This window comes from Natator depressus, chromosome 3 (assembly GCF_965152275.1).
Source record: "Natator depressus isolate rNatDep1 chromosome 3, rNatDep2.hap1, whole genome shotgun sequence".
NCBI lineage: Eukaryota > Metazoa > Chordata > Testudines > Cheloniidae > Natator > Natator depressus.
In genome coordinates, this window is record NC_134236.1 from 200,603,371 (window position 1) to 200,626,528 (window position 23,158).

Here is a 23,158-nt window from a genome sequence, read left to right on the forward strand (position 1 = left end):
TCCAAAGATTAAAATCACACTCAAAGGTCTGAAAGATCCAATTTAAGAACAAAGGAGAGAAGAACTTACCTCTTCAGAGGAATACGTCCTTCTGGAGTGACTTGCAGCTTCAGTTTTGTGTAACTGTAGAGAAAAAAAACACGGGGAATGTCTTTTTCTTTTTAAAAGCTTTTCAAAGACTCTTACAGCTCAATCCTATTGTTTCTATCAGTCTGCGAGTTTTACTCGCTCATTTTGTACTGTCTGAAAATCTTGCAGGACATCATTAACAAACATCGCTGGTGAGTGAGAAACGTCGCCTGCCTTCATATGGAGCAATGCAAAAATCAGCAGTACACATGAATACAAAACAAAACCCACAACACTGACATGGAAAAGCTCAGAATCAGAGGTTCTCTCTACACTGGAGCTGGAACATGTCATTCCCAGCTCGAGGAGATGTACCCATGCTAGCTCTGATCAAGCTGGTGTGGTGTAGCCATGCTAGTGGGCAGGGCTAGTCATCTTAAGTAGGTGTTTAGGGTTTTAGATGGGATAATATTTGGGGTAGCTAGCCGCTGTGGCTACATTCAGCAAGCTAGCTCTGACCAAGCTAACATGGGTATGGTCTCCGCAATACAACATCTAGATCCAGAGATGACATACTGTTAGATTAGGAATGGAATGGCCAAGCAGATCAGCTAAGATTCCTGCTAAGCGAGGGTTGCTCCCTACTGCTTTGTTGAGTCCACGTTTAAGTAATGGACCCTTCCATCACCTCCTTTGGAAAACTATTCTACAGCCTGATGGCTTTCTCTGCTAGGAAAATTTGCCTGATAGCCAGTCTAAATTTTCCTTTGCTTAATTGCATCTTGTTACTCCTAATTATAACCCCCTTTAAGCACCCTAGAAATAATTCCTTCCTTGAGGCAAATTGTGGGGCTGGTGCAGAGCTAGCCCATCCCAGGGAGAGGGGAAGGAGAGAATATGCCTCAGGAGGTACAACTTCTAGCTCACTGACGCACAGGGATACTGAGTAAGCAGCCCCATTCCTGGAGATGGTGCAGCCTGCTCCCTACGCTGTGCCAGTCCCTCTCCACGGGCTAGTAGGGGGCACACTCTCCGCCGAGTGCAGGGATTGTAACTGTCCCTGGCCCACCCCACTGCACACCCGTGGAAGAACTAGGGATAACGTGGCCCTTGGTCTTCATATCACTAGTCAGATGAAAACAAGTCAAACCACAGCCAATTAAACATCCTGGCAGCAGTGAGAGCGTGAAATCCCCTCTAGCCAACATAAGCCGGCTCGAAGACTTAGAATCAATGTACTAAAGAAGTCTATCAGTCTGGCCACTTCACTCGTGTCAGCCTGAAAGCCTCGTGTGATGATCAAATGGGTTAAAGTCTCACTGGTACTTTTCTGGTGGACAAATCTATTAACTATCTACCAAAGGTGCCTACATACAGGCAACTAAGTGCACTATGTAGACTGACCTCTTAGAGTGTATTTATATCCCAACCCTCACAGCTTTACTCATGCCATGCCTGTCGGAACATCGGGATAAGAATACATTTCTTTTTTTCCAAGCCATGCACATTCTCACTCACACAAACAGGGTCTGATCCAAAGCCTGAGGAAATCAGTGGGAATCATTCCATTGATTCTAGTGGGCATTAGATCAGACCTTCCTTGGGGCTTGCCCAGCTGAGGGAGGGCTACTTGCATAAGGATCTATCTACCGCATCAGCCCTTTGTCTGAAAATAGCAGAGCTTCTGGGGTAAGCTTTTTGGTTTAGGGTTTTTTGTTTGTTTTGTAACGTAAAGAATATAATTAACATCCCCACCCGCCCTCTTCTAGGTTTGGCATTTGCAAGATCAGAACATTAGCAGCACTGTCAAAAACAGAGCAAGTTCTAATACTCTAGCCTGTGTAATAACTGTGAGGTGTTTTCACAAATCCTTGCCTTTAGAGATATACCAAAGAAGCCAGACTTCCTGTTGCTACACAGTACTGCCAAACCCAAACGTTACAAGATCATGTGACTGGCTTAAAAATCACAAGCATTTTAAAAATATGCATACATTTGGGGTTCTTTTTCATTGTCTTCTGCTTTTGCAGCTTTACGGGGTCCTGAGTTCACATTTACGAGCTTTCCTGTGAAACCAAGATAGCTAGAAACTTACATTTTAGTTAAATGAAAGCTGAGATTCTCAGCTGTGTTCTTTATGTAAAGCTTCAACTGTTGTGATGGTATCACAAGAATGAACGACACTGGTGTTATAACAATTCTGACCAATCCTGATCGGGATTCCTTCCCCCAGGACTTCTCAGTATGTTTTATAGAACACCCGAGTACACACCATTTTACCTTGTTCTATAGCCACAATTCTTCGCTCCTCGAAGGTCTGGATGTTATTCCTGCTCCATTACTGGCTAGAAGGGCTGCTACTGAGAGATATTACCACCCTCAAAAGCTAAACATGCTACTTCAGTAGCTCACTGCTGGCTCTGAGAATGATAGATCCAGGACTTGAAACCAATCCCAGGTCTCCATGTCAGCCCTGGTTAAGCCTTTGCTATGTACTCCAGTAATAAAGGCAAAATTGTACTGCACAATTACAGTATAACAAAGACAACAGAGATTTAAATCCTAGGTGCCTGTTTTGTACACCACAGTCTAACCCTATTTTTCCTCATGTGACCTGATCACAGGAAACCTGTTCAGTCATTTTATTAATACACCCTGGACATTATGAAAGTTTGGATGCCAAAGGGAGGAAAATGCCTTTATAATTCAGCTCTACTGCAATCATTTTTAAATTGGATGACATGATTCTAATAGGACTATGATCACCACTTTATGCAGGACTGGCATTATAATAGGTGGGAAATGTTTAATCTTCAAAGTCAAAGATACTTTGAGTAACTCTGATTTGGCATCTGTGCTTAAGGGTCCTGGAAATCCTGCAGCACCTAAGTGAGCTATTAAATAGTGGAAAAATAAAAGGCATGGAGATACCATGCTTGCCTGCTATTCTACACATCTTAGAGTTGTAGCAATTTGTGTGCCCTTGTACATACACACACACGCTGTGCTTCCCCTAGAGGCAGTGCATCTCTGCTCTGTCCCCAACACAGGGTTGTGTCTACCATGCGCAATACAGTCTAGTGTTAGTAGTTTATGAGCTAAGAGCTGAAAGAGGAGGTTACTCACCAGTCACTGGAGGTTCTTTGAGATGTGTGGTTCCCTAACTGTATTCCACTGTGGGTTACGCATGCACACCATTAGCCTGGAGTTGAAGAATTTAGAAGTAGTGTCTGCTGGTTTATGCATGCGCCCTGACTTGCCTTGTGCTTCCGTCCAAGGGGATAAAGGGCAGGGGCAGACCAGCCATGTCTCCAGTTCCTTCTCCACCATGAATCTGACAGATTGGAAGCAGAGGGGAAGGAGGGCAGGAAGTGGAATACAGATAGGGACCACACAACTCAAGGAACTTCCCATTACAGGTAAGTCACGTCGTCTTCCTCTTCCTGCCGTGCCAAAGGAGTTATCCACTGCCGAGTCCTGCACCAAGGCGTAGTGTGTTGTGAACGTGTGGACAGAACTCCACGTGGCTGCTCTACATACATCTATCAGAGGCACATCTTGAAGGGATGCCACAGTCGTTGTTTGAGCTCTAGTGGAATGAGCCCGTACCCCCTGTGGGGAGAGGTTGATTTTACAGCTGTTAGCAGAGTTTAATGTAGCCAGAAATCCATTTGGAGATTCTCTGGGTGGAGATGGTGTGTCCCCTGATTCTCTCTGCTACCTCAGTAAATGGTCTAGGGGACTTCCTGATTGTTTTTGTTCTCTGCAGGTAAATGGCCAAAGTCTGTCGGACGTCGAGGGAATTGAGTCTATGTCCTTCTGTGGATGTGTGCGGTTTCGGGAAGAAAACAGGTAGGTAAATGGATTGGTTAATATGAAATGGGGAGACCACCTTTGGTAAAAATTTCAGGTATAAGCATAAAGAGACCTTATCCCTGTGGAATACTGTAAATAGCGGGTCTGCCCGCATAGTTCCAAGTTCACCGACCTTCTCACCAACAAGGAAGGTGACCTTCGTGAATGCCAAAAGAAATCCTGAATTGTTTCTTTCCAGGGCACACAGCAGGGCAGACGCCACGGTGTCGTTATTAGACTCACAGCTCATGAAATACGGCAAGATCAGCTGAACTGTATTCATAATGCTGATCACAAGACTGGAGAGCAGTGCAGGATCCATGCTTTCAGGCAGAGATGGCAGGCACACAGTTTACAGGGGCTGTTCAAAAGTGGTACGAAATGAAGTCAGAAGCCCACGGAATGATAGGATCGAAGGAACTGCATAATGGGATAGTGAGCCTGCCCCCATGGTGAACTGTGATCTATTCCCGTATCTCCCAGGGGAAGAGGATGGTGAGTTGCATTGTCGGATAGCTACCCATGATGCAATGCTCTATCTGTCAAAGCAAGAGCACCAACTGTGGATTTGCTCTGCTGACACAAGGAGCGTTGTGTGGCATGCACAACCAATGTAATTAAAGCAACATATGACTGTCAATGTAACTTAAGTTGTCTTAACTCTGTAGTGTAGACAAGGCCTTACTGCTCAAACTTCTCAGGTATGCCTGGGGAAAGTTTGACACATATTGCACCCAGCTGCGATGTGAGATTCTCCCAGGCAGTAGAGGCAGTGTTGGTGGTTGTCGCTGACTGAGAAGGATTGCAGGAGGAGGTGCAGAGTTTGAAGACCGGAGTTCTGGGCATAGTTCGGTACCCGAATGGAGCACGGGGGAAGGCCCCCCAAATTCTACTCTATTCTAAACTGGTAAACTACCAAAACTAGGAAAATAAGTAGAACTATTAAAGCTATGACTAAAACCGATAAGACATATGTACAATTAAAAGTATTAGAGCTGCGTCAGAGATGAGGACCCTGGAGGTTCCAACCCAGACCATGAGGCAGTGAGAAGGAACTGAAGACGCAGTCAGTCCGTCCCGCCCTTTATCACCTTAGATGGAAGCATGAGGTGAGTCAGGGCACATGCACAGACCAACGGACACCACTTTCAAATTCTCCAACTCCGGGTGCATGATGCGAATGCATAACCCACAATGGAATACAATAGGGACCATCTCTCAAAGAAGAATCAAGTGTCATGTTCTGAGCCCCACAAATAGCAACCATTTAGGTAAATGAATCAAGCGATGCTCTGGGGCTAGCTCTGGAAAACAGAGTGTCGCTTGCTTTATCCTGTTATAAAGAGAACTGCATTCAAAGTATGACGTTCTCAGCACTGTCACTTAAACAAAACTATCTCTGTCTGTGCGTTCATCATCCACATGACACCTGGTAATCTTGGATTTATTCAACTATGTTTCTTTAATTTGCAAAATGCCTGCTATTTTTATGAACTTCTCATAAACACCCTCTGTACTTTCTCCTACAACACTCAGAATCAATGTATTGTGTGCCAATGAATCTAGATGAACAGATTCACAGTTTCTCTCTACTGAGTACCGAGACCCGAGGGATCAGCCGGAGGAAAATGGAAATCTTGTACTTCTCATTCTTTGACTAATAATAGATAGCACAGAAAAAAAACAGAGAAGTGGGTCAGTCTGAAATTCATTGTTTTTAACCCTGAGCAGTAGTGCCAAGACCTGACGTCACTCTCTGTGTGTGTAGCAGGAAGAATGCAATGGCATTCAAAAGTATATTCCAGCCACGTCTCCTAGGTAATAGTTTGTGAAAGGAATCATATTTCCCTGATTTTTTTTTTTTTTTAGATATCAGCTTTTTGAACTCAGTGAGAGAGGAAAATCCATGTTTATAGAACTGACAAGCCAACAAAGTATAAACAATAGATGGTAAGAAGGCTGACAAAAGAAAAAGGAAAATGACTCAGAACAAGGAGTAACACCCTTGGCAATAAATATTACTGCTACTTACGCTTTTTCCAGAAATGCATCCCTTGACATGTTGTGTGCCAGCAGGTTTGTTGCCAAACTGAAAACTTTGTCCGTCCATTCCTAGGGAGATATAAATTACAGCTGATGTAGCCCAGATGCAGCCTCTCAAAGGTGCTTGTTTAGACCTTTATTTTCATGATGGCAAATAGTTTCAACATGAGTATTATTAACAGAAAATGTTTCATAAAAGCCTGAACCATGCGTTTCCCAGCACAGCTTAAGTTCTAGACTAAGGTACTGTCTTTTTCATTATGCATAAATCAAAACTTTGACACCTGTGTGTTTCAAAAGAGATTTCAAATATTGTCAGATAGGGCCTGATGCAAATCCCACTGCAGTCAATGGCAGTCTTTTCGCTGACTTCAATGGACTGTGAATCAGGCCCACAAAAAAATACCTATGACCGTGTGATGGCCACCATCTTGGTGGATACATCACTACAAACCAATGATCTACAGGAAAGTAACATAGTTAGGCAACAATACTGCACCTCCCCCTTAAGGTATATGGTCAAAACGTATATGTAAGTATAGATTTTGTATGGGCTACTATGCATTGACCTGAGAAATATGCAAAAGAAACCACAGCATCAGGGAAATACTGAAGTGGCTTGATTATTTGAATATCCTGGGGGAGAGGAAAGGAGAATGAATGTTCAGTTAATAGTTTCCAGTAAGAATACTTTTACTGCAATTAACTGATGTTGACAGACAGGATTTTGTTTTGGATAGACACAGGCATGTGGATACTGTGGATTCAGTCAGATTAATAGTTCCATCGAAGTCACAATCATGTGGTTAATTAAAATTTTGCATGCTCTGGTGATGCATGCTGCTGGGTGCATTGAATCCATCTCTGCACGTGCAATATGTTCTTCCTTTCTCCAACACTACTGACAGCTCTGCTAATCCCCCGTCATTCAAGTTGGCAGTTGGAGGGTTATATTTGATACCCCCTTTCCTTTCCTTCCCGCAACCAGGATCTTGCCCAATCTCGTTGTTTTTATAACATTTCCAGAATCTACCCCTTTTGTCTCTGCTTCTAAAACATTCATTCATACCATAATTTTCTCTTTCACCCAGACTACTGTAACCTCCTCTTCTCCAAGCTGCCTTCTTGAGTCTATCCAACATTCAACAGCGAAATAATATTCCTCTCCTGCCATTCTGAATGTGTCAAGATTAATAATGGCAAAATATTCTGATACCATACCTTTGTACATGGGTCTCTAGTCAAACAGCCCCAAAGTTGATTCTGGTTCTCAGGTCACTCCAAGTTCAGCATGAGGGAGCCTCAAGAGCTCATATCTTGTACAGTCCCAAGGCAGAGTAGTCCTCTGCAGCTGAGCCAACAACTTTTTCCCCATGACTGAGTTTTCTGGCATACCCAACAGCAACAGCAGACACCTGGGCTAGATCTCAGAGAGAGACTTCTAGCCCTGCTGGTCACAAAGTTGTTCTGGATTTACATACTCATTGCCGAGAGATTTTGGACCTCTGTCTCCCAGGACAGACTGTGTTGTATTGTTTTTCATGACCGTAACCTTGTAAGGTCTAACCTTAAAACACAAGGGATGTGAGAACAACAAAAGAATAGGGCCTCTAGCATCATTACTTTCCTGTGACTATTTTTTCAGCAGAGGCATATTAAAGGTAGCATTTTATTTCATCCTGGCGTCTCAATTTTCCAGTCTCAGAATAGCCACATTTTATAAACATTGCTTTGTTTAAGCACGAATAACAACAACATTTAAAAACGTTCTTTGTGACACTAACTACTGCAAAGTTTAACAGCAGCATAAAATGTTATTTTAGCAGCTTAAGATACGTTTTCTTTTAAGAAAACCTGGTGGGCTCTGTTTTGGTCAGACAGAACTGTATCACTTCAAATGCATCCTAAGAACTGAGAGTGGACAGGCTGTTACTGGATTTTTATTGCAAGCATTTTTTATATGCAGTTATCCTTGTCAAGATATTTTCCCTCCCTAACCTCTCTATGACACTTGCAAGAGAAGCAACACTCGAGCCAAGTAATCTAACGCCTACCCTCAGATTGAGCAATAACTGACCCTGTCAAATATCTGTGTGAAGCAATGAGTGAGAAATAATACTTGATCACTTCCCCTCACTTTCAAGGGTATACATTTAAATCCCCAAACGCTCCAGCCAGTAAAGCCAAGATCAGGAAAGCTGCCAAACGTCACATCATCCTTCCTGTCATGAAATGATGGCACTGAGCAAAGATCCAAAGCTCACTGAAACCAATGGGGGTCTTTCTATTGACTTCTGTTTGAATCAGACTATGAAATAAGCGGTGTCCTGTTGTTTTAGCTACCGAATGGACACCCGCTCTCTTTGGTTAAGCAGTATTGTATACAGTCAGTACTGAGATCTGGAATTATGATGCATCATATAATTAAGGCCCTTTATTTTCAGGTTTTTTTAGTTTAAAAATTCCTGGAAATGTACCAGTGTTTAATACAAAAAATTAAAAACAGGTGAAAATCAGTGCAAAAAAATCCACTCTGCAATTTCTAGGTAAATATTACTTTCTTCTCTTGTGTTTTTTTTTAACTTAAAAAACCCAACACTTATGCTCTCAAATGTAGTTAGACACGGGTTTTCATTTTTGAACCATTTTAGCATGAAAAGTAGTTCGCTAACTTTTATTTGCTTTGAATGCTGCTAACTATCCAAGCTATCTGTCAAGCTGCTACTGTGTATGTGCATGGGATTGATAACATGTACACCAGTGTTCAAATCATTCCAGTACTTCTAACCTGGCTCCCTACTCCAGAAGGAGAGATGGCAGCTCAGGAACCTGGCACAGGTTATCGAGCCGTCATCTCCCTTTCTGGAGAAGGGAGCCAGGTCCAGGGAGTTCTGGCACTTCCAAAATTCAGGTAGAAATTGGTTAAAAAAACACCCAAATAATGCCTTTTGTAAAGCCTGGGAATTTTCAGTAAAAAAAAAGGTAAAAACTGAAAACCAAGGTGTTACATATAACACATTGTGGTAGCCCACATTACTAGCAGCATAGATTCCACAAGGCAAGCCATGCTGAGACTTCATCTATGGGATGAATAGCTATTATATATAGAAAGAAAACAGCTGGTATTTTACTGTGGGAAGATTACAACAGACTCAGAATCACGGTTGCTTACCATGGGGTTGTAACTATGAACACTTACCCCCGTACATAATGCAAAAGGAAATGATAAATCTGGAGATTTTGAAGTAAGATTTTGCTAGTGCCAACAAACTCCTCTCCCAAGTTGGAAGCCTCTGAGCTATGGTATTTTTTAAAAGCAGAAAAATGGAGCCTTGCAACAAATTTTAATTTCAAGCAAACTGCTTCCATCATAAAAAAAGAGCCATATGTTCCTGCTCTCCTTTTGGCTTTGTTCTGTTACCATCATTCATATTTATATCATTCCTATTAACTTTACTAACAAATCAGGTAGCTGTTATGTACTCTAGTCAGTAAGGAGCAAACAATGTGTAGTATATTTTGAGAGCTCTTGCTCAGTGAACACATTTCTTTCATCTATTACATGAATCAGAATATATACCTAGAGGCATTTATCTCAGTATGAGAGATGAGAGCTATTTTTCATGGCAAAAGACAGTACCTAAGTGCTACACATTTTTGAAAACATTTAATTCAAATCAGAACTGAATATGCGTGAAGACAACGTTTTTCGCATGTTTGTTTTTGGCTCAAAATTACCATCTGAAGTTGTTGAAGTCACATGTTTCAGCATCCTCTGGTATGAAACATTTCATTTTATTTTTTTTTTTAAAGCATGACTCTGTACTGATTATTTTATTATTTATTTTACTGCTTATTTTAACAGAAAAGGAAATTTGGAAGAATAAAGAAGTATACTAAAAAAACATATCACAGAACATATGGTATCTGGGCACATGCTGTAGATAAATCACTTAACGCTTATCTACTAGGGGACATTAAGGAAGGTTAATAGAAATTAATTTTTAACATGGATTAGATAAACAGCATTAAACCCCCATGTAGACACTTTTATTCTGAATTAAAGAGGCCTTAATTTGATTTCTTCCTTTAATGCACTTACACACCTTTATTTAATACAGATTAACCTTCCTGAGTGTCCCCATGTAGACAAATGAGGGACTGTCCCTCATGTATGGAGGAAATGACAAACTGTTAGCTAAAGGCCTGATCCAAAGCCCCTTCCCACCTAGATCCAGTTGTTCCTTGAACTGCCACGTACCCAGCACGTGATCTAGCCCTGTCTCAGATCCCTTTCTATCGCTACTGGTCATCTCCCCAATTTTTATATTAAGGACCCTACTTTTTGAGCTCCTTATCTGTATAAAATCTGTATATATATCTTTCTCTTCAACAACATTTTCTTAGTAAATGGAAAAGAATGAAATGAGGACCATAAAAGATATAGAACTAGGCAAAATAAAATAGGTTCTGAGACTGGGAAATAAGACAGTTGAGAGCTTTGTCTGTCTAGGAAGTCTGATACTGTATAACAGTCAAGCGGATGTAGAATAGGTGAAAGAGGAATGCAATGGTCAGAGTTGTCTTTAAAAAAAGGTAAGGGAGTCTCTTTCAGACCAGACTGATGATCCTTAAAACTCATGTATCAATCACATTGGTGGATGAGACCCTGCATAAGCTCCTATGTGAAGAGAAGGAATTTTTGATAGCTTTGAAAACAGATTCTGGAAGAGGAGCATAAAGATGAAGTGAATGCAAGAAATGAAGACTGAAACCATCAGAAAGACAATGATGGGAAACAGCAGGTGTCTGAAGGGGCAGAGATTAGGTTACTGGAGAAAGAAAAAAATGCTTTGAAGACAGTTAATGGAGTGGAAGCCAGAAGCTCCAAGGGTTTTCAAGAGTAGTTCGAATGGAAAGGATCAGACAAAATGGGGCTGGGGAAACATTTCCCTTGATCATATAGGGAAAGGAGAATAATAAACAAACATGGAGGGGCTCATTCTCCTGTCAATTACACTGGTTACAGCAAAGCAACTTCTGAGTTACCTCAATATATGCCAGAATCAAGACTCAAGCCCAGATGTTGACCCAATGTGTCTGGAATCCCTTGCAAATTCTGCTCCTTGATACACACATACAACTCCCATTTAAATAAACAAAAGAGTTCCGTAACTGCCATTCATCTTCATCCCCACCACCATTAGAATGTATCTACTAATCCATTTCTTGGATTCCCAACAAATGAAGTACAAACAGGCACTCTCTGTATTAACTAGCATGTCTGTTACCTTCAACTCACACCTAGAGAGCATTAACAGTTATTTATTTTACCTAGAGAAATGTGAGCAAAGCAGTGTATTGTGACTTCATTTTAATTTTCTAGTTCTTTATTTAATTCACGTAAAGCAAGATCCGTACTAAATGCTTAGCTTTAGGCTCATATCCGCATTAATTCTATCACAACTCAGAAAGCGGAGGTGAGGAACTGAACCTTTTGAACAGAATGACCAGTAAAAGGCTTGAAAATATATTAATTTCAAAAGTTGAATAATAATAAACTCAGATCCTACAGAAATATAAACCAACTCCTGTAAGAAAAAAAATACAATTTGATTATTTAAATTGCTTTGTTAAGATCTTTTTCAAATAATTTTAGGTTAAGTTTTTCAGAGTGAGTGTTTTTAGCTTGAAAAATAACATACTCAGGATTTAAAAGATTAGATTTTATTGGCAAATGTCAATGAACGTCAATTTCACTGTACGCACAAACCTACAAAAAATGTTTCCATCAATAATAATTGAAATTTACAGATAGGCGAAATGAGACAAATGCATCTTGAGATCTTATCAGAGTTTGACTGAAGGATATTTGATGTATATTTGTCATGTGATGTTGTCAATTTGTGTTTTACAGTTATAATGCTTTAACTTTTTGAATCTCATCATCTACTGTCATTAAATTATTGCTGTCTGACCCACCCCATTGCCTGACTCCGCCCATTCCACAACTAAACATTTAAATCAATAAAAATAAAAGGCTTAAAATCCATTTTGCACAACCTTAAACCTTTACAGCCATACAAATCTAAAGTAAGTGCTTAGAAATAAACAGACGTTATCCGTAGAAAACAGCAAAAAATAAAAATTGAATTCTGCCGAGCCCAAACATAGGACACATGAAAGGTAAATAGCAAAGTGTGCATGCCAGTGACTGAGAGGATGTTTCCAAAAGCACATATGGCAATTGGACACCTACTTCCATTGGAAAGTCAACGGGAGTTAGGTGCCTAATTGCCATCTGGGATTTTGAAAATCTCCCCCTAAATTTATAAGGCCCTGATCCTGCAATGAGGTCCACATTAGAAGCTCCAGTGAGGCTTTATGTGGGTGCAGGGATATCTCTACATTCATGGAGTTCATTGCAGGAACTGGGTCTGTGAAAAACTAGAGGATTTATTTAGTACAGTGCGGTATATACAAGCAGGGTGGGATTTTCACACTGAAATAAGTGGGAGTTTTAGCATGACTTTAATGAGAGCAGAGCTATGTCAGTGCTGAATGCTTTTGAAAATCCTACCCTCAGGACATACTGCCTGACAGATCAGTAACAAATGAACTCAGCTGGTTTACATATATGTCAGATTACGTTAAGGATAAATTAAGAGCCTGATTCAGATCTTAGTTACTAAAATCAAAGAGGTTAACTCTGGATTTACTAAAAGAAAAGGAGGACTTGTGGCACCTTAGAGACTAACAAATTTATTTGAGCATAAGTTTTCGTGAGCTACAGCTCACTTCATGCATCTGTTCTTTTTGCGGATACAGACTAACATGGCTGCTACTCGGAAACTCTGGATTTACTGTAGCTCAACCTCCACAGAACCTAATTTTATTTACTGTATTTTCACTTTCCATCAATAACTTGGAGATGGACACATAACAGTATTTCTGGATTTTTCTAATTTGTCCTTCAGATAGCAAACATATCATGACTTTGACCCAGGATGGCTAGACTGGAAAACAGAAAAGAAAGGCATACAACTCGTCCCGTGTTAGTTCATTTCTTCTTTCTTCCAAAGAGTGAGCAGATTTGCGCAATTTGGCTTTATTATGCCTTTACATCTTCCTTCAAATTCTTTTTCCATTTATTCATGTTTATTTCAAGTGCTTCCTCCCATGCAGAATAAACCTGTGTTGGGTTTCTTAGCAGCCTAGCTGTACAATGTACTGTGAGGTAACCGTTCTGCATTGTTTATATCCTCCAGGATCAACCAACCAGCCAGAGAGAATTTGCAATCACAGCTGCATGGGGAAGAGGGAAGCCACACCCACACAGGGACAAATGGGTTGCTGCTCATGTCCCTCCCCACATGGGTGGATGGTCTGCTCAGGTGGTGGGTCTCTGGGGCCAGGGCTGCCCACACTCAGAAGAGGGTTGGCTGAGAGGCTAAAGGGTACTGGTGAGCAATGAAAATATCCCCTTCCCTAGACAAAGAGCAGGAGTCTATAAAGACTACCATCTTTGGCCAATCTAGCGGACTTCATGATCAAAACATTATGATTTTAATTAAATGACTGTAGGCATTTAGGAGGTATTTGAAGACAGGGAACTAAAGCATGCGTTAAAAAATCTGTTGTATTTTGCTGAATACATGTTAATTTTATGCAACTTGCCTGTACTGTAAAACTGTACAAAAATGTGTTTACATATGGTAATCACTAAGAGTGGAGAAAAGACATGCTGAAAATTTGTGGAGTACTAACCCTTGCACACTACAAGAAAGGCTAGGTGTATAAGCCATGTGTCGTTGCTGGCATAACAGTTTATAAATAGGCAGGTGCAGATAAATAGACTCTCAAACCTCAGTTCATTACTTTGACCTAGGACAACATTAAAAAGTCAACAGTTTCCACACTGTGGTATCACGGATATCCCAGAATTTCCACAGAATAGAAAATAACTTGTGATGGTTGTTGATAAAAATTGACTTATTATTGGAAATTCACAATGCATTCTTTGACATGGAGGCAATTTTCTGGACATACAGTTGTTTACAAAACACTCATTCCGGCTGTGCAAAGAGAATAACCAGCAATGTTCTGAGGATAAACACACCAGTGGCTTACAATTTCCCATGAATACACTTTGCTGCTGTGATGCAGTACAGTATATTTCTCTAACAGCAAGCTGATTTCATCCATGAGTGCATCTTAACAATCCCCTCCTTTTTTCTATTTTACCCATGTTTGAATAATAAATAAAACAATAATAATAATAATATTCATAAATGTAAATAATGGTAACATTGAATGTACCTTTGCTATTTCCTCTTGAAATGCCACTAAGTTCAAGTACGATATGTTGACCAGATCTGGACCATAGACAACAGTTATCATTCGATTCTCCAGCCGACCTCCTAGGTTCCCAGCATCCAACAGTTCACGCAATTTTGGATCCTGCAAGTAAATATATTGTGAGACAGTAAACATCTGATTTGCAAAATAACTTGCATTTTGAGAGACATGAACATTTTAAGCATCAGCTACATTTCTGGCCCGGTTCATTCCTCACTGCAAATATCCAAAGTAATCACCTCCGGGAACAGTGAAAGACCTGATCTTGATTTTCCAATGAGCCTGATCTCTGGATGGGTGCAGTGAAGAGGACAGATTGTAAGGGCCTCTTAAAGTTTCCCACCCATCTGGCCTCCTTAAAGTTAATCATGTGCTTCTAAGTGCTTTGCTTAATCACAGCCATAGAGCCTGATCCAAAATCCACTGAAGTCAGTGATTTTAATGGATTTTGGATCAGCCCCAACATGGGAAGAAAAGGATTTCAACTGATTTCTTCCCTCACAAAGAATTCAAGCAGAATCATTAGAAACGACACCACCACGTATAACAGAAGAATATACTTTTACTCCACTCCCTTCCCCTCCATGTCCCAAGAGATCTTTTAAGAAAATAATAAAAACATATTATTTTAATTGAAAGTTATAATCCAGATATATTTAATTTGCAGGATTTCCAGTCTCATGCTCTTATAGCAATATTAATCTCTAGGAGCAGTGTTGTAAAAACAAATGCATACCATTTCTGAATAGTGAAGAGATAATCAATTTTGCAGTTAACTATAGTAACTGAGGTTTGCCATTGGTAACACAATCTCTAACAAGAACCCGTTTCAGGATATTTTGTTTATCTCTTGGCTTCTGATGATTTAGACTGCAGCAGTGCCAACCAGCGTGCTAGGTCAGTGTTTCTCAAACTGGGGTCCATGGAGCAGGGAGGGTTTGGGGGTCCCTGAAACATTTTAAATCAAAATGGGGGTCCTCGGGTTGCTAAAGTTTGAGAACCTCTGTGCTAGGAGCTTTCCAAACTCATAACAATGCATGGCCCTTGCCCTGAAGAGTTTACAGTCTTCAGACAACGACAGCTGGTGGAAAAAATTTTTTGAAGTCAAACTGGGTGACATTCACCCCTTTGCTAGCACAATCTGAAAGCGTAGGCTTCTTTCACAGGTAAAATTTTTCAGAATGTTATAAATATAAAAATTTGCCAAGCGAATCGGATCCTTACTGGGTTAAATTAAAACCAACACTTGCATTCCTTCAGAAAAGTTAAGACATGATGAAATCTCTCTAGTGAATTGAATCACTTGTGATCTATGAAAGACAGATATAATAGCAGCTCCCATTTAGCTCTCATGTAAACTTTTCCCCCGTTGAGTAAATGCCATTATTATTCACGCTACCGTTCTTCAAAACTCAAATACCCTTGGAATGACAAACTAAGAGCTATTTGTCCTCTATAAATGGGGTTTATTATAGCAGGATGATAAATTTCAGTGTGTGAAAATGACCATTTATCTTGGAAAATAGGGAGATCTCAGCACAGGGGGAATATCAACATGCTAGTAGACATTAATTTAACAAGGACATCTTCTGATAGGTATTACATGCATTTGCATGCATGGCTTGTAAGTATCTACTGAATGCTTACCCTGGTTCAAAGGAATATTTTGAAGCACCACATGTTAATTGGAAGGAAATAGAAAAGCTGTCTCTCACGGGATGCTGAGCTTCTTTAAATATTGGGTACAACGGTAAATTGCGTCGGGAAAGGAGACAGAATAATAAGCCTATTCAAATATGTTGAGATGAGGAATATTATGGTACGTGCTCTGAACCAAAGCAGACCTCACGGATAAACAAGTTAAAACAACGTTTTCACACCTCAGACACAAACAGCAAAGGAATATAAAAGCAGGAGTGGTGGCCAAGGAAGCGTGAAGGAAAGAAGAAAGAAACAGAGATGATGTCAGCTAGCTGCTGGGTAAGGAGAAAAACAGACCGAGAAGAAATGTAGACTTTTCAGTCAGAACACAGTGTGTACAAGGTTTACTCAATCTTTACCGAAGAGTATAAATAACACAGGCAGAAGTCCAGCAACAGAGTGGGGGCTATCCAGTATATTGCAACGAATGCAACATGTATAATTACCTGCCTTGTGGGCAAGAGGCATGTGTGTGCATTCGGTGAAAGCTACTCAGAGCCCTCAGAGTGCAAGTACAGGCTCTCAGAACCAGAGGGTTTGAACTGGAGGATCTAAGAAAGATAGAGAGGTACAAAAAAGAGACTTTTCAGGACACAGTAGAGCAGTACCTCCCGCTCTGACAGCCTCTGGGCTGCTGCGGGGGATAAAAGTCTCAGTGAAGGAAAACATGAAGCTGGAACAGAGGGAAAGAATCCTATAGTTGGGACTCTCCTTACAACTGATGTCATGGTATCCTCTCACACTGAGGATACCCCTGCAAGGAAGAGGACCTCAGCTATTAGGAAGACACAGGGAATAGTAATGGGGGATTATTCAATTATTAAAAATATTAATAGTTGGGTTTCTGATGACTGAGAGACCCTCATGGTGAATTGCCTGAAGTGTGTGAAGGTTGTGAGACATCTAGATGGTTCTCGAGACATCTAGATAGACTGATGTGCACTGTTGATGAGGAATTGGAGGTTGTGGTACATGTAGGTACCAATGACATAAGGAAAGGTAGGAAAGAGGTCCTGGAGGCCAAATTTAGGCTGCAAGGTAAGAGATTAAAGACCAGAACCTCCATTGTAACATTCTCTGAAATGCTGCCAGTTTTACGTGCAGAGCCAGTTAGAGAGGCAGAACGGCAGGGTCTGAAGGCATGGATGAGACGATGGTATTCTGGAGCAGGGATTTTGCTTTATTAATTATTGGGAAAGGAGGAGCCTACACAGGAAGGATGGGCTCCAGCTAAACCAAAACAGAACCAGACTGCTGGTATGTAAAATTAAAAAGACTGTAGAGGAGTTTTTAAACTAAGGATTGGAGGAAAGCTGACAGGTGAGAGCACACAGTTCACATAGAGATATCCCTAGGGGAAGATTTATTAAGGGGCGCACTGTACAGCCTAGTAAAGATGAGAAGACAGTAGTTGATAAAGTACAGGTAGGAACTGAAGAGACAATCAAATGAAAAAGAGTCCCATTCAATTACATTACACGAAGGCAGACAATTAAATATTGACATATTTTATAATGCTTGTATACAAATGCTAGAAGTCTAAGAACTAAGATGGATGAATTTGAGTGCCTGGTATTAAATGAGGATATTGATATAATAGGCATCACAGAAACTTGGTGGAACAATGATAATCAATGGGACCCGGTAATACCCGGGTACAAAATATCTAGGAATGACAGAGTAGGTCGTGCTGGTGGAGGAGTGGCACCATATGTGAAAGAAAGTATAAAGTCAAATATAGTAAAAATCTTAAATGACTGAAATGTCACCATAGAATCTCTATGGATAGAAATTCCGTGCTTCAATAATAAGAGTATAACGGTATGAATGTACTACAGACCACCTGACCAGGATGGTGATGGTGACTGTGAAATGCTCCGGGAGATTAGAGAGGCTACAAAAACAGAAAACCAAACAATAATGGGGGATTTCAACTATCCCCATATTGACTGGGTACAGGGCACCTCAGGACGGGATGCAGAAATAAAATTTCTAGACACCATTAAAGCCTACTTCTTGGAGTAGCTAGTCCTGGAACCCACAAGAAGAGAAGCAATTCTTGATAAAGTTCTAAATGAAGCACAGGATCTGGTCTAAGTGGCGAATACAGCTGAACCACTCAGGAATAGCCACCATAATGTAATTAAATTCAACATCCTTGTAAGGGGGAAAATACCAAAGAAATCCACCACATCAGTATTTAACTTCAAAAAAGGAGACCTACACAAAAATGAGGAAGCTAGTTAATTAAAAGGAACAGTCACAAGAATGAATGCCTGCAAGCTGCATGAAAACTTTTTAAAAACACCATAATAGAGGCTGAAACTAAATGTATACCCCAAATAAAAAAAAACAGTAAGAGGACCAAAAAACCCAACAACAACAAAAAACCCACCACGGCTATAAAAAAGAGTAAAGAGGCAGTTAAGAGACAAAAACGCATCTTTTAAAAACCGGAAGTCATATCCGTCTGAGGAAAATATAAAGGAGCATAAACTCTGGCAGGTCATGTGTAAAAGTGTAATTAGGAAGGCCAAATAAGAGTTTGATGAGCAAATAGCTAAAGACACAAAAACAAACAGAAATTTTTCTTTAAGCACATCAGAAGCAAGAAGCCTGCCAAACAATCAGTGGGGCCACTGGACGATCAAGATGCTAAAGGAGCACTTAAGGAAGACAAGGTTTTTGCTGAGAAGCTAAATTAATTCTTTGCATCAGTATTCACTGCAGAGGATGCCAGGGAGATTCCCACACTTAAACCATTCTTCTTGGGGGACAAATCTGAAGAACTGTCCCAGATTGAGGGATCAGTAGAGGAGGTTTTGGAACAAACTGATAAATTAAACAGTAAGTCTTCAGGACCAGATGGTATTCACCCAAGAGTTCTGAAGGAACTCACATGTGAAATTGCAGAACTACTAACTGTGGTATGTAACCTATCATTTAAATCAGCTTCTGTGCCAGATGACTGGAAGATAGCTAATGTAACAATTTTTAAAAAAGGCTCCAGAGGCCACCCTGGCAATTACCCGTCAGTAAGGGTAATTTCAGTACCAGGCAAATTGATTGAAACTATAGTAAAGAACAGAATTATCAGACACATAGATGAAGATGGTATGTTGGGGAAGAGTTAACGTGGATTTTGTAAAAGGAAATCATGCTTCAGCAACTCACTATAATTCTTTGAGGGGATCAACAAACATGTGGGCAAGGGTGATCCACTGGACTTAATATACTTGGACCTTCAGAAAGCCTTTGACAAGGTCCCTCACAAAAGGCTCTAAAGCAAAGTAAGCAGTCATGGGATAAGAGGGAAGGTCCCCTCATGGACCAGTAACTGGATAATACACAGGAAATAAAGAGTAGGGATAAATGGTCAGTTTTCAGAATGTAGAGAGGTAAATGGAGGGATCCCCCAAGGGACCAGTGCTGTTCAACATATTCATAAATGATCTGGAAAAAGGGATATACAGCACAAAGTTTGCAGATGATACAAAATTATGCAAGATAGTTGTACAAAGCAAAGAGTTACAAAGGGATCTCACAAAACTGGGTAACTGGGCAACAAAATGGCTGATGAAATTCAATGTTGATGAATGCAAAGTAATGCACATTATATAAAATGACGTGGTCTAAATGATCTGTTATCACTCAAAAAACAGATCTTGGATTCATTGTGGATAGTTCTCCATTTATGTGCAGCAGCAGTCAAAAAAGCTAACAGAATGCTAGGAACCATTAGGAAAGGGATAGAGAATAAGACAGTAAATATCATAATGCTTCTATACAAATCCATGGTACAAATCCCACCCCTTGAATACTGTGTGCAGTTCTGGTCACCCCATCTCAAAAAAGATATATTAGAAATGATAAAGGTACAGAGAAGGGCAACACAAATTATTAAGGATATGGAACGGCTTCCATTTGAGGACAGATTAAAAAGGCTGGGATTAATCAGCTTGGAAAAGAGATGACTGAGGGGGCATATGATAGAGGTCTATAAAATCAGGGATGGTGTGGAGAAAGTGAATAATGAAGTGTTATTTACCACTGCACTTAACACAAGAACCAGGGGTCACCGAATGAAAGTAACAGGCAGCAGGCTTAAAACAAATAAAAGGAAGTACTTCTTCACACAATACACAGACAGCCTGTGGCACTCCTTGCCAGGGGATGTTGTGAAGGCGAAAGGTACAGCTTTGTTCAAAAAAGAATAAGATAAATTCATGGAGGATAACATCTATGGCTACTCGCCAAGATGGTCAGCAACCCCATGCTTTGGGTGACCCTAAGCCTCTGACTGCCAGATGCTGGGACTGGATGACAGGGCATGGATCACTTGATGATTGCCTGTTATGTTCATTCTCTTTGAAGCATCTGATGTTGCCAACTGTCAGAAGACAGGATATTGGGCTAGATGGACCATTGGCCTAACCCAATATGACCGTCCTTATACTCATTCTCCTCCCCACAATCTGAAATATGATTAACTAACTACTAAAACATTCATTTATAAATAGTTTAATGGACTGACTTCAGAAGTTCATTATGCATAGATAATGTTTTAAATAAGAATGAGGAGAGCTATGAAACCATCCAGAATTATGCTTGGATTTGAAACCACCAGGGTCTACACCACAGACTGAGTAAATGTCATTCAGGCTTTATAATGGGGGATTACATATATGGGGGTAAATAGATTTTATTTTTTAAAAGTAAATCATTTGATCTTTCTCTACTAAAAATATTAGCAATGTATCATACTGCGAGACTACATTGCTTGCAGTGCAAAGGCTAAAAGATGGATACATTAAGGCCAGGGGATCAATAATATTTTACAATATTTGTCTCCTGTGTGTTCTGAATTTGTTTTTTTTTTAGCTTGAAAAATAGGTTTTATTTGGTACTGGGTCTGCATGCCACAGGTGCAGATTACTTAGTTTAAAAATTGCCTGTCTGCCCTGTGTTGGTTAATTTTGTTGTAGTAAATCTATATGAATTGCTATTAAAGATATAGGAAATAATCACAAGAAATGCTCCTGAAATAGACTGATTTTTTACATTTTTTCCTTCAGAAATTTCCAAGATCTTCCAGACTCCTGGACCTGACCCTCCTATTGAAATCTGAAATAGCTCCCCGAATCACAGGTGTAGATACCCAGCCCATTCCAGCTGTGCATTTATATTGGGGTGGCAAAGAGAACTATAGAAAACTCATTACCAACTGCCCTGCATATTTTTTGCTAAAATCATTACCCCGGGCATATATGAAGAAATTGGGACCCAAGTGATAATTCTGATAAATGGCAAAATACTACCCTTTTAGGTCATGCCAAAAGGAGGTTTGGCCCTCCAAGGGAGGTGGTCTTAGCCCCACCTGTGACCAATTACTTGCCTCTCCAGTGATGGGTCTGAGGGCAGGAAGGAGGTGATAGTCTAAAATCATCTGCTCCTCAGGCCAACAGGCAGTTCAGTGGGGAGAAAGACCTGCAAGACACCCTAGGTCATAGGAAAGAACCTGGACAGGGGTCAGGCAGCAGGACCTGATTTATCCATTTGATTTATGTTAGAATGGTCTGGTTTGGTGAAATAAACCTGTCCCTAAAGAAAGGGACTGAAATTCTGCTGCTGTTTGGAGCTTAATTTGATGCACTGGCTGGCAAGTGGGCCCACCAGGTTACAGTCTTGATCCAACAAAGCTTGATTGCCATTGAAATCAATGGAAGTCGGGAGCCTAAATGCCTTTGAGGATCTGGGCCTAAGTGTTTTGCTGGACTGGGACTTTAGTGAGGACACAGGGAAAAAGAAAAATCACCCAGCTCTTTCTGAGATTCACAGAAAACCAGCTAGACAAGCTTATAAAGAAAATATTTGTGCTATAGACGAAGTCTTTTGGCACCAAACAGTCAGGAACTACCATATAGATTAGAAGATATCTCTGGGCATGCTTGCTAAACGGCAGATTGTCAATGTTAGCATCCACGTAAGTCTTAAACATTGGTGCTAACATGATGAAGACTGTATTCACAGCTGATTCCAGATGTAGTGACCAGATAAGATTCTACTTCCAATATGCTTAGACGTTTGCTGCAAGAGATAAACAGCCTGTGATGGTCTTCTATACAAAAGGTCTGATGGCGGCTGACTCCATCCCACTGGATGCTTTCACGAACTACAGTTCTCATACTGGACCTATCTGAAGACTCACACAAACCCAGCATTTCTGCAGTGGCTCAAGCACTGATATATGCCAGGGTGAGGAGCATTCTAAACAGACAAATACACAAAGGGTGACAAAGGATAGTGTCAGCAGGAGGAAAGAATTTAGAATCCATTTCAAACTGGTTCATCCATGTTGAACAAGGATAGGACAGGTGCCTGTGTTGCCATCCCCTTATGTAAGAGCTGAACTATTTCATTCTGCTCCCTCCCTGAAACTGGTAAACAAAAATATGCCCCAAAGTGAAGAAGCCAAAATAGAAGTGCAGAGCAGAGAAGAAATCCTCCAGCAACATGAAAAGAAAGCCAGAATAGTTAAGTGGATGGGATGGACGGGAGAAGTTTATTGATGGATTCTACTGACATTCATGAAACTGTACTGAACATTTGTTAGAACCCACTTAGCCCACAGGTAGAATCATAGAATAATAGAAGATTAGGGTTGGAAGAGGGTTGGTCATCTAGTCCAATCCCCTGCTCAAAGCAGGACCAACACCAACTAACTCATCCCAGCCAGAGTTTTGTCAAGCCTGACCTTAAAAACCTCTAAGGAAGGAGATTCCTCCACCTCCCTAGGTAACCCATTCCAGTGCTTCACCACCCTCCTAGTGAAATAGTGTTTCCTCATATCCAACCTAGACCTCCCCCACTGCAACTTGAGACCATTGCTCCTTGTTCTGTCATCTGCTACCACTGAGAACAGCCTAGTTCCATCCTCTTTGGAACACCCCCTTCAGGTGGTTGAAGGCTACTTTCAAATTCCCCCTCACTCTTCTTTTCTGCAGACTAAATAACCCCAGTTCCCTCAGCCTCTCCTTGTAAGTCATATGCCCCAGCCCTCTAATAATTTTCGTTGCCCTCTGCTGGACTCTCTCCCATTTGTCCATAGACTGATGGAAATAAAATTCTAACA

The 23,158-nt window shown here is 40.6% G+C and overlaps 1 protein-coding gene across 3 annotated transcripts in view; it reads right to left on the reverse strand.

Moving 5' to 3' along the window:
- Positions 1-23,158, reverse strand: part of PLCB1 (phospholipase C beta 1) — a 647,792-nt gene that overhangs the window by 222,536 nt on the left and 402,098 nt on the right. For all 3 annotated transcript variants that reach the window (XM_074949681.1, XM_074949683.1, XM_074949682.1), the window contains exons 4-6: positions 14,287-14,427; positions 5,957-6,036; positions 70-123 (exon numbers count right to left, since the gene is read on the reverse strand). In XM_074949681.1, the coding sequence (XP_074805782.1) occupies positions 70-123; positions 5,957-6,036; positions 14,287-14,427 (275 nt within the window). The remainder of the gene's footprint in view (positions 1-69; positions 124-5,956; positions 6,037-14,286; positions 14,428-23,158) is intronic.